The sequence below is a fragment of the Melopsittacus undulatus genome, chromosome 9, assembly GCF_012275295.1.
Source record: "Melopsittacus undulatus isolate bMelUnd1 chromosome 9, bMelUnd1.mat.Z, whole genome shotgun sequence".
Classification (NCBI taxonomy): domain Eukaryota; kingdom Metazoa; phylum Chordata; class Aves; order Psittaciformes; family Psittaculidae; genus Melopsittacus; species Melopsittacus undulatus.
In genome coordinates, this window is record NC_047535.1 from 12,346,090 (window position 1) to 12,358,325 (window position 12,236).

A 12,236-nucleotide genomic window follows, 5' to 3' on the forward strand; every position below is an offset into this window, starting at 1 on the left:
CTCTGGGGCAGCAGCACAAGAGGGACATGGAGCTGTTGGAGTGAGTGCAGAGGAGGCCATGGAGATGCTGCGAGGGCTGGAGCAGCTCTGCTCTGGAGCCAGGCTGAGAGAGCTGGGCTGGGGCAGCCTGGACAAGAGAAGGCTCCTGAAGGGGAGACCTGAGAGCAGCTCCAGTGCCTGAAGGGGCTGCAGGAAACCTGGAGAGGGGCTTGGGACAAGGGCCTGGAGGGACAGGCCAAGGGGAATGGCTTTAACCTGCCAGAACAGGGGAGACTGAGATGAGCTCTTAGGCAGAAGCTCTTCTTTCCTGTGAGGGTGCTGAGGCGCTGGCCCAGGGTGCCCAGAGAAGCTGTGGCTGCCCCATCCCTGGCAGTGTTCAAGGCCAGGTTGGACACAGGGGCTTGGAGCAAGCTGCTCCAGTGGAAGGTGTCCCTGCCTGTGGCAGGGGTTGGGACTGGATGAGTTTAAGTTCTCTTCAACACAAACCATTCTCTAAGTGCTGTCACGTTGCACTGCTTTGTGGTTAAATATAATCAAATTCAGCAGTTCTGTGTTTTGCTAACATGCATTCAGAAATCTTGATTTCTGAATTTGAAGATTTTTTAAATTACTCTTATTTTTAAATAGGCTGGACTATAGGTGAAGCAGTCACAGTGAGTGGGGCTGGGAGGCTGATGGACACCAGTTGTATAGCGATGTTCCAGAGGACTAATCCATTCCACCTGCCCTGAAAGAGGAAATGTGTTTCTGTTTATCCTCCCATGCAATGAACAGCAGCTGAGCTTTAAGGTGCTTCAGGTACAGCAGCCTTTCACTGCAGACCAGGGGTTGTTCTGTGCCAGGTTTGCCCTGTCTTTTGTTCCAGAGTGTGTTGTTCGCAGTGGAACGGTATTAGCGAGGTCACTTCTCATGTGGTGTGACAGGCAACGTGCAGAATAATCTCCGGGGGTAGTGATTTGATTTGCTGGCTCTTACGTTGTTGTGTGGCCATAATTCTGCAGCAGCTCTTCCTTCCCCAGTCTCCTTAAACTCTAAACCCTTCCCACACCATGTGTCCATAGCTTTTGTCTTTCCGCTGGTGTTTGGCTTTTCTTTAGGATTTTCTCCTCATGGCTTTGCCTTAATTTTTCAATAATATTCCACTTGCACACTTTGACACATCTTCATGGGTCTGTGTCATTGGTTTTCCTTGTGCTCTGCTTGACAGGTGGATTAGGCTCAAAAAGGATGATGTTCCTTGTAATAGAAGAGCTGCAACGGAGGTCTTTTTGTTCTAGTTTGCATCCTATGGCTGCAAGCCCCAGGTGCTGTGTGGTATTGAGACACTGAAGAGCTTGGTCGTGCTCTCAAAGACGGGAGAACAGGAGCTCTGTGCTCTGAATTGAGCCTAGATGAGGATGGCACCATGTCCTCGTGGTGTGGATGTCCCTGATGCACCTCTGCAGCTTGGCAGGTCATTGGGAACTGCTCCTCTCGCCTTCCAGTCAGTGGGATTTCTGCTAAGCAGGAGTGATTGCTGCAGCTGATTAGTTGGGTTAGCTGTGTCTTGTGCTGTGGCATGCAGATATGGGCATCTCATCAGATGTGATGTGCTTGGAAGGAAGCACATGGCTGTGTGACCACCACCTTCTCTTGGAAAATAATACATCATTGCTCCCCCAGGGTCGGTGTTGGAGTGGCAAGGGAGCAGTGTCATTGTTCATATGTATTGGCAAAATGCACCCTGGTTGATGAGCAAATGGAGCAGGGATCTAAGGACATTGTTGGGATTAACTTAAATTTGGTCCTGACTTGGTGGTGCAGAATTGGAAGAGGGAGAAGGGCTGCCTGGAAAGGAAAAAAAAAACAGATAGTGCAGTGGGTACTGTGTGCAAAGGAGAGACCATTGCTCATAGAATCAAACAGGTTGGAAAAGGTCTTTAAGATCATTAAGTCCAACCATTACCCCAGCACTGCCAAGGCCACCACTTTTGACTCTGAAGTTCACAGAACTGCACTGACTGACTAACTGGGAACAAGCTAACCTGGCTCAGTATCCATCCTATGGACAGCCCAAGAAGGTGTCTTAATGTTGTCCCCCCAGGAAGACCAGCACAGGAGCTATTGTGTGTCAGTTACTCTATTTGGTGGGCAAACACAAGTGATGGGAAGAAAAGCAGGTCTGGAAGAATCCCATTGTGTGATTTCTTGCAGCTTGAATCCATTGGAGTAACAACCAGTCCCAAACCCCATTGGTCCAAAACAAATAAGCAGCCAGCAAGCATGCAGTGTGCTGACAGAGCACGAGGGTGGGAGGTGTGACTGCAGAAACATCCATCACAATACTGTAGTATCCCTGACTGGTTTCGGTTGGAAAGGACTGTAAGACCATTTCATTCCAACCCCTGCCATGGGCAGGGACACCTTCCACTGGAGCAGCTTGCTCCAAGCCCCTGTGTCCAACCTGGCCTTGAACACTGCCAGGGATGGGGCAGCCACAGCTTCTCTGGGCACCCTGGGCCAGTGCCTCAGCATCCTCACAGGGAAGAGCTTCTGCTTAAGAGCTCATCTCAGTCTCCCCTCTGGCAGGTTCGAGCCATTCCCTTGTCCTGTCCCTACAGGCCATTGTCCCAAGCCCCTCTGCAGATTTCTTGTAGTTCCCTTAGGCCCTGGAATGCCAGCATAAGAAGTGGTTGCTCTGGTTAGCAAACAGTAAAGACATGCTCCTAATGGGGAGGGGATTTCATACACGTCCAACCCAGAAGCTGCAGCTGATTTTGCCTGAGTGGGGCTTACTTGTTTGGCTCCTTTTGTTATTGCTTTGTAGATAAAACTGCCTTCTGCACATACTTCACAGATGCTGATGTGGTTGCGTGGTGAGCTGGACTGGGGAGCTGATCCAGGATAAATTGGCTTTGGCTTTATTTCAGGGGTATTTTGCTGCTGGACTTTACCTGATGTGTTCCTTGGGCCAGCTCTTGTGCAGGAGCCTTGTATCCTGCCACTGGAGAAGTGCCACAGGGACAGGAACAGCTGGTAGAAGACAGTTGGTCTGGCTTCCTTTGCCCATAGAGGCAGCTTAGGACAGATATTCTTGCAACCTTTTGTGTACAGAAATAATCTTCCATGCTCCACGTGAGTTGAATATCATTTCAGAAGTGGCCACATGCCGCTGATGTATGAGAATGAGATCGGTGTTACTAGAAATACACCTTGTTCCCCAGAGATCACCCTATGCAATGCTGCTCTTTGATATCCTTGTGTTTGTCAAAGGCCTCACACCTGAAAGGGAAGACCCATGTTGGCTCTTGTAGAAAGGTCTTTAGTGAGGTGTCACAGGAAGTGGGGAAGGACGTGACCTGATGGGAGATGTGGAATGCCCCAGAAGTGGCCTTTTAGCTGGAGGAAGCTTCTTCGAAGCACATGAGATCCTTGCTATGTGTTTTCAGATACTTTCTGGGTGGCATTTTGTTGACTGCAGGTGTCTTGGTTTGATAACAGCATGGCATCAGCTCACTGTGAGGCTAATGCGGTTTGGAGCATGGGACATAAACAGTTTGAGTGCTGAAGGGGACAAGGTGCTTGATGGTGAGGAGAGCCAGATGCCTTCCACAGGCTGTTGCAGTTCATCACTACTGCTGTGATTATGGAGAAGATCATGACATGACCCATCCTGTGTAGCACTGTGACAGCAGCGTAGATCTAATTTGTTATTCCTTGAGGTTTCTACTATGTAGCTGTTCCGACTTTGGAAATATTTTTAAGGCCTAACTCAGAAGAGGATCTTGATGATCAAAGGGAACAAGTAAATTGTGATGAATGACAGTCTGGGTGGAGAATGGATCAAGGGCAGCCCTGAGGAGAAGGACTTGGGCTGTTGAGTGAGGAGAAGCTCGCCATGACCCGGCTTCAGTGTGTGCTTGAGCCTCCAGAGTGTGAGCAGCAGCTCAGGGAGGGGATCCTGCTCCTCTGCTGTGCTCTGGGCAGACCCCCCCTGCAGCCCTGATCCAGCTCTGGGGCAGCAGCACAAGAGGGACCTGGAGCTGTTGGAGCGAGGCCAGAGGAGGCCATGGGGATGTTGCGAGGGCTGGAGCAGCTCTGCTCTGGAGCCAGGCTGAGAGAGCTGGGCTGGGGCAGCCTGGACAAGAGAAGGCTCCTGAAGGGGAGACCTGAGAGCAGCTCCAGTGCCTAAAGGGGCTGCAGGAAACCTGGAGAGGGGCTTGGGACAAGGGCCTGTAGGGACAGGCCAAGGGGAATGACTTGAACCTGTCCAAGGGGAGAATGAGATGAACTCTTAGGCAGAAGCTCTTCTTTCCTGTGAGGGTGCTGAGGCGCTGGCCCAGGGTGCCCAGAGAAGCTGTGGCTGCCCCATCCCTGGCAGTGTTCAAGGCCAGGTTGGACACAGGGGCTTGGAGCAAGCTGCTCCAGTGGAAGGTGTCCCTGCCTGTAGCAGGGGTTGGGACTGGATGAGTTTAAGTTCCCTTCTGACCCAAACCAGGCTGTGGTTCTGTGCATTTCACTTGACATGCCGTGTCTTTCTGCCATGGTTCCTGTCACCTTCCCAGGGCTGTGGTAGGTTCTGTGCCTCTCCTGCTAATGGTGTTCTCTGTCCTGTGACCAGGAATGCCCGAAATGCCACGTCACCATTGAGAAGGACGGGGGCTGTAACCATATGGTGTGTCGGAACCAGAACTGCAAAGCTGAGTTCTGCTGGGTGTGTCTCGGCCCCTGGGAGCCCCACGGATCTGCCTGGTGAGTCCGGAGCGTGCTGTGCTGGAAGCAATGGAGCTGGGACACAAACAGCACGATTTGGACTGACATCTGTGGCGTCTGTGTCCTCTGCTACAGGTACAACTGTAATCGCTACAATGAGGATGATGCAAAGGCAGCAAGGGATGCACAGGAGGTGAGTCCATAAGCTGTAGTGTTGAGGGAGGTCACCAGCCCTGTGGTGTGCTTTCTCTAAACCTATAAAAATTCCTGGATTTGGGCATGAATCCAGTCGACAGTTACACTCCCCCGCAGCTTTCAACTCTTGCTTCCTGCCAGAAAGAAACTGTTCAAAGCCATTTTAACCCAATTTAAAGAGCATGTTAGCTCAGTTGTTATCTGTCATGCAGCCTTGCCTGTTTTATAGCAGCTCTTCACATGAAGTCATCATAATGCCATGGGTCTGAGACAACGATCCTCACATCCTGCATGAAATGCTCTTTTCTGTGACGTTCTTAATGTGAATCCTGAGGTGTTCAAATGCAGTAGAGCTTTTGAATATCAATAAAAGAAGGCTTCTGTTGTGCCAATAACTATATTTGGAGGCTTGACGTTGAAGAAATTGTGGGTGAAGTTGCAGCTGCGTTAAGCTGTTTGGTGAATAAGGATAGAGCCACCCATCTTTTTAATGGGCAGGGATTGCATTGTGTGCTGCAGCTAGTAGAAATCCCTTTCCTGCATCTCTGTTATAGCCAAGAACCGAAGGATTTCCTGCAGCCCTTCCTCCTGCAGTTAGAGATGCCTTTGGCTGATACGTGCTACCTCTGTACAGCCACAACATACAGGTTTAACTCTGCCCATGTTGTCCTTTCGTTACAGCTGGTCTGTCAGTGAGAAGGGAGTAAGATTAATGGCCGTGGACTGAGTCGTCTTGGTTCTCTTGTACTATTTAGCACATGGTCTCTTTCCCCTGCTGTGTAATCAGTGTGGTCTAAGCAGCCTAAGGTTGTCCTCTGAACACAAGCACTGTAGTTATTTAATTGGAGTTCATTATTAGCCAAACCCAGACCCTTCAAGAAACAGGAAATGTGTTTCCCACTGCTTCTCATGACACTGGGAGCATTTAAGTCCTGGAAGGCTAAAATTCAGAACTGGTGGTGCTCTAGCCATGTGATTCTAGTTACTTTCAAGGCTGGGAGTGAGCATGTTACAGCCCCTCTAGGAAAGCAGCCACAGGACAGTGAGCTGCAGCAGGTCTGGCCTCTCATCTCTGCGTGTCAGCAGTGTCAGGGTTAACAGCCTGGCCAGCCTGAGAGGAGAGGAAACACCTTTGGAAAGGAAGCTGGTTCTTGGGGTCCGGAAGAGCCTTGTGAAGGGTTTACTTCTCTTGCAGTCAGTGCTTTGTTTTAACTCTTCACTTTCTTTTTTCCTAATGGGAATTAACACAGCGATCCAGAGCAGCCCTGCAGAGGTACCTGTTCTACTGCAACCGCTACATGAACCACATGCAGAGCCTGCGCTTTGAGCACAAGCTCTATGCTCAGGTGAAGCAGAAGATGGAGGAGATGCAGCAGCACAACATGTCGTGGATTGAGGTGCAGTTTCTGAAGAAAGCAGTCGACGTCCTCTGCCAGTGTCGTGCCACACTCATGTACACTTACGTCTTTGCCTTCTACCTCAAAAAGAATAATCAGTCCATTATCTTTGAGGTAGGAGAAAACACGGTTGTCAGAAGCTCAGATTACAAAGCTAAGGAAAGTATAGGTTTAATGCTGGGGGAAGCTGTTGTCCCTGGTTTTGCCTGAATGAGTCTTGTTGTAATATTCTGTCGTGCAAAAGTTAGAGGTCCTCGAATCCTGTGCTCAGCTCTGGCCCTTGCTACAGGAGAGACATTGAGGTGCTGGAGCAGGGCCAGAGAACGGCAATGGAACTGGAGCACAAGTGTGATGGGGAATGGCTGAGGGACCTGGGGGTTTCAGTCTGGAGAAGAGAAGGCTCAGGGGGAACCTGATGGCTCCTTACAAGTGCCTGCCAGGAGGATGGAGCCAGGAGGGGCTGGGCTCTGCTCCCAGGGAACAAGGGATGGGACAAGAGGAAACGGCCTCAAGCTGCACCAGGGCAGGTTTAGATGGAGCTGAGGAGCAATTCCTTCCCCAGAAGATGCTCAGGCATTGGAACAGGCTGCCCAGGGCAGGGCTACAGTCACCGTCCTGCAAGTGTTCACACAGCGTGGAGAAGAGGCCTCAGTGCCATGGGTTAGGGGTGGCCTGGGCAGTGCTGGGAACAGCTGGACTAGATGAACTTAAAGGGCTTTTCCAATGTGGCTGGTTCTGTGATTCTGTGTAGCATTATCTGCTGGAAGAAGAAGCAGAGTTACAAGATGCTGCCCCCTGAAATAGGAGGGAATGAGGTTCTGAACTGGCAAAAAAGGCGTTAAAGCTTCTGTGTGGCATTTTGACTTCACCTGGTGCTTTTTTCCAAGAGCACTGCCATTAAAATTTCATGTGAAGATCTAAACATGGAGGCCAAATCTTATTCCAGGTGAAACTGTGTTGACTGTTTGTGATTTAGAGCAGTCCTTTGCTGCTCTTTGTGCAGAAGCTCAGCAGGATGCTTCTGTGCTGTGTGCTTGCAAAAGGCACACACAGCTGCTGAGCAGGAGTGGAGGCTGTGCTCTAGTGCTGCTCTGCAGGTACCAGGAGTTGGTAGAGGCTTTGCTGGCAAAAGGGACAGAATGAGACATGGTAGAGACTGAGAGAGCTGGGCTGGGTCAGCCTAGAGAAGAGAAGGCTCCTGAAGGGGAGACCTGAGAGCAGCTCCAGTGCCTAAAGGGGCTGCAGGAAACCTGGAGAGGGGCTTGGGACAAGGGGCCTGGAGGGGCAGGCCAAGGGGAATGGCTTGAACCTGCCAGAACAGGGGAGACTGAGATGAGCTCTTAGGCAGAAGCTCTTCTTTCCTGTGAGGGTGCTGAGGCACTGGCCCAGGGTGCCCAGAGAAGCTGTGGCTGCCCCATCCCTGGCAGTGTTCAAGGCCAGGTTGGACACAGGGGCTTGGAGCAAGCTGCTCCAGTGGAAGGTGTCCCTGCCTTTGGCAGGGGTTTGGTACTGGATGAGCTTTAAGGTCCTTTCCAACACAAACGAAGCTGGGATACTGCATATTAAGCTATACATAAGACATACATATCTGTTCTAATAAATGAAGAAATCCAATCTTTTTAGTCTTGATGCTCAGAGCAGGTTACTCAAGCATTACTTGGTGCATTATCTAATCCTTGTTTTCTTTCAATACTGATTTCAGATGCATTGAGGAAAAAGAAGTCTTGCTTTCCTTAACCTCCATACTTTTTGTTTTTTTACCCCTGTATTTGCAGAATAACCAAGCAGACTTAGAGAATGCTACAGAAGTGCTTTCTGGGTACCTTGAGCGAGATATATCCCAAGATTCTCTGCAAGACATAAAGCAGAAAGTGCAGGATAAGTACAGGTTTGTTGTTTGAATAATCCTTTACCTTAAAGCTGCCTGTATTCTCATCCCATGTGACAGGTAGTGGCACGTGTACTTGCCAAGCTATGGTTTCTCCATAGTCACATCCCTGGGAAGCTGTTTGCTGTTGGCCTTCTGCCATACCTTGTGATCATCAGGCAGCCCCTGGGCATCAGAGAACAGCAGTGGTGGTGCCCCACACCAGGCCCTGATCCTCAGCGGTGAAGCCCTCACACAGATGCTGGCAGCAGGATTTTGTATGCCTTGGCTGGGGCCAGCCCTTGGGGAGATGACAGCCTCCAGGGAGAGGCTCCAGCACTGCCTTGTATCCACTCTGCTGAGCAGTAGTGAGAATATTTAATCCCATAATGGAAAAATCTTGTGACCAGAAGCTGCAGCTTTTCATACAGTGCTTTTCCTGCACAGGAGTGCGTGGGAATGGCCAGGACCAAGATGGGACCTGCTTAGTGAGGGCTGAAGAACAAGGACTGACTTTATTGTTCCAGGCTGACAGCTTTGGCTTAGGATGAGTTGCCATAGGAGAGCAATCAGCTCTCTTGTTTATCTGCTTTTGGTCCATTTCTGCAAAAACTGGGTATAGAAAAGCTATAGAAAAGCTTCCATAAGGAAGAGAGAGGGAGGAGAGCAGAGGAACCAGTGTCCAGGTGGCACAAGTGCCAAGGGTTTTCAAACTCCCAGAGGAATCACTTTGCACAGTGGAAAAATACAAAGCTGGGAGTGCAGATGAGTCACAGGATTAGGGCTTGTGCTTTTGAGGCATTTTGCCAAACTCACTGAATTTGTTATGCCTCGCTTAAGGGGGAAATAAAGCCAAAATAGGGTGAGCACTAGTGACTAAGGGACTCTGGGGAGTGGCAGTAGCCATTAAGCTATGGTGGGACTGTGGGTTGTCCTGCTGTAGCACAGCTGGGGCTGGAAAAGCCTTACCAGACCTTCTCCTTTGGGGTATTTTGTGATTAACTCTCTTAAGACAACCATTAAGTTGGTATCTCAGATCAAGCTGCATGTTCAGTTAAGTCCTCTGAAACTGGATGCACTTCTAGGCATGGCAACAACTATCCAGAAAAAAAATTAAACCTAATAGAGCCTGAACTGCCTGAAAACACAGTATCCCAAAACTGCTTTCATGTTTCTGGCATGAAAGTATGCAGTTGTCAAGCCTGTGCAGGTCTTACATTAACTAGTTCAGTCATGTCTCAGTCGTGTCCTGCACAGTGCTCTTTGTGTGCTGGTTATGGCGTAAGGCTGGGACTGAGGACATTGTTGACGTGGGTTTAAAGAGCTCTGGGAAGGTGCAGGACCTGACCCTGTAGCTGGTTTGGTTTGAGCTGTTTCAATCCCTTAGCTTGCAAAGACACTTCTAGAAAGTGGGATTAAACTCTCCCAGCAAAGTGGCTGAAGCTGGGAGAGCAGCAACTGTGCGTGTGTGCTGTCACATGCTTCAGAAGATCAATGGGACTTTGTGTGTGATGACTTCTGTTCTAAGAGCTGATAGCGGTGAGAAGAGGCAGAGCAGTTTCACCCAGATAAATGTGCAGGAAAATGAAGCGCACAACTCCCAGCAGGAACCAGTAACTTGGTGGTCGGCTCCTGGTTTCCACTTTCTCCCATTCCAGCCCAGAGTGGTGTGTTGTGTGCTGCTGAACCATGAACTGGCTCCACAGCTGGGCCGTGGGAGCCGTGATTGAGACATGTTTTGTCCCCTGCATGCCTAAAGGTGCTGAAGGCTTTGATACCACCACTGGAAGGGGTTTGATTCGGAAATGCTGCTGCTTATTTATCATTTGCTCTTTGGAACATGAATACTTTAAATGTTTCTCTGCTTTTTATCTTTTTAGTTGGCTAACGCACCCGAAATGAACATGGCATCTTTTGATATGTTCCTATGATATCACTTTTCCTCAGTATCATTGATCCTGGTAGGACTGTACCTAACTCTGGGATCAGGTTTATCTGCAGCTTTGTTGAAATGAGTGTAGGTGGGAAGACCCTGCAGGGTGTAGTGACCCTCTGAGAGCCAGGAGTTGCGATGTGAGGTAACACTTGCACTCCATCCAGTCTAGCAACCCTTTTTGTAGCCAGGACTGCTTCCATCTCCACTGGGATTCTGGAGGGGGAATGAAACTGAGCTTTGCCCAGCCGGCCTCATGGTTTTTGTCATCCTGCTACAGCTCAGAGTAGGCACCAGCCCATGTCTGAGGGAGCTTCAGCCTGTTCCGGGTGTCACTGCTGCCCCGTGCTCCAGCTTTAGCACTCTGCAGCCATGGCTTCTTCCTTTTCCAGTTGTTAGTGTCGGTTTCTCAGCTGTAGGGATGCTTTTGCATGGGAAGCTGTAAATTTGCATGCTGTTTTTGCAGCCAAGGACCTGGAGCTGAGTGACTGGAGTAACTCAAGTCTTAATTAGTGCTGTTAATGGGCTACGAAGCACTTCTCAGGGGGATCTCATCTTTCGGAAGTGAGGCTTAATGTAGATTTACACTGCTGGCTGTCGGGGCTGAGCCGTGGTTCCTGACGTGCTTCCTCTGTGCTCTTCCTCTTTGTCCCAGATACTGCGAGAGTCGACGAAGGGTTTTGTTGCAGCACGTGCATGAAGGCTACGAGAAGGACCTGTGGGAATACATTGAGGACTGAGCCCGGCCCCGCATAAAACGAACTCTGAAACCTTTCCCATCTCTAGAGTGCTCATGCGATTCCAATAAACACACACAAGGCGCTCCGCCTGTTACACTGCTGGTCTGTAGTACTGGGATTCTGTTTTGTTAACAGAACATTTAAGTAAATTATATTGTAATAAAAAAACCCAAGGTAGATAACCCATTGTACAACAGTATTCTAGGCGGCCAACACGCGTGTGACAGACGCACTAAAACAAAAAACCCTCCGACTTTAACTTGTAACGTAGCTTTCATTCTCCAAGCCGACTCCTTTTTTCTTTTCTATCTTTCTTTTCCTGTGTGTAGTACAGATGAAATTTAAACCAGTTTCTTGACACTGCTTTTCATGTCCAAACCAGCCATTTTGATGTACTTTGGTAAGGGGGGGAAGGCTCTCCTGCCCCCCTCCTCCTCCTCTCTGCCACCCATGTACACGGATGAATGTGGATTTGGCTCGTTGTAAAGGTGATGTTGGGGAGGGGAGGAGGGGGGGTACACAGCAAGGAAGAAAAAAAACCACAACAAAAAAACCTTTGTATATGACTTTTAAAACAAAAAGAGGACAACACAGTATTTTTCAAAGTTGTATATAGCGCATATGCATGGACAAAGAGCAAGCGTGGCACGTGTTTGCATAATGTTTAATTACAAAAAAATATTTATTCTTTAAAAATCTTCAAGATTATGTCTATTTGCTGTGCACTTTCTTTCAGTTTGGTTTGGTTTGGTTTCGTTTGGTTTGCCCTGGGCTGGGTGGGGGGGAAGCATGTACTGCTGCAGTGAATATCCAGTTAGGTCATTTCTTACTGGAAGGTTTTTCCCAGAGCAGTAGATTCTCCTTTTCCTTCTGTGTGTGTTTCCATCCACTGCTGGCACCAGTCCTGTCCCCCTGCACAGCTCCTGGTGCTCAGTGACCCCTGTGCAACGCAGGAGTACTGCGGTCCAGGGCCCATTTTGCCTTTTAATCTATTTTCTTTCCTCGTTTTGGCCCTGGATCAATACCTGCCCCAGTGCAGCTCTGCTGTTCCCACCTGTGCACGCTGGACACGTGCTGACCCCGGAGGAGGGGTGTGTGTGGATTTAGAGTTCTAATTCCAAGGCAGGAAAAGGAAGGGGTGTTTCTGCACTGCTTCTCGCAAGACTTAATGGACAGATCTCGGCTGTGGATCTCCTCTCTGTCCCCCTCTCATTTGTCAGAAGGACCCTTCCTTCCTGTTTGAGTTTCACTTACATTATAACGAGTCGTAACATTGAAAAGGAAAGATGGTTGAATTGTCTTTGTGTTTGTTTTGGGCTCAATCGCCAGGCATCCTGTCCTGGCAGATATTTACCACTCCATCTAGTGCAGCAGGTGTTGAAATCAGCGGGCTATTTTGCCATTAAAAGGGG

At 49.3% G+C, this 12,236-nt stretch overlaps 1 protein-coding gene across 1 annotated transcript in view; it reads left to right on the forward strand.

The window, feature by feature from the left end:
- Positions 1–11,006, forward strand: part of ARIH1 (ariadne RBR E3 ubiquitin protein ligase 1) — a 58,509-nt gene extending 47,503 nt beyond the window's left edge. The window contains exons 10-14 of the mRNA XM_034065873.1: positions 4,601–4,731; positions 4,828–4,885; positions 6,138–6,398; positions 8,060–8,172; positions 10,740–11,006. Coding sequence (XP_033921764.1) covers positions 4,601–4,731; positions 4,828–4,885; positions 6,138–6,398; positions 8,060–8,172; positions 10,740–10,824 — 648 coding nt within the window. The 3' untranslated portion in view covers positions 10,825–11,006. The remainder of the gene's footprint in view (positions 1–4,600; positions 4,732–4,827; positions 4,886–6,137; positions 6,399–8,059; positions 8,173–10,739) is intronic.
- Positions 11,007–12,236: the final 1,230 nt, after the last annotated feature.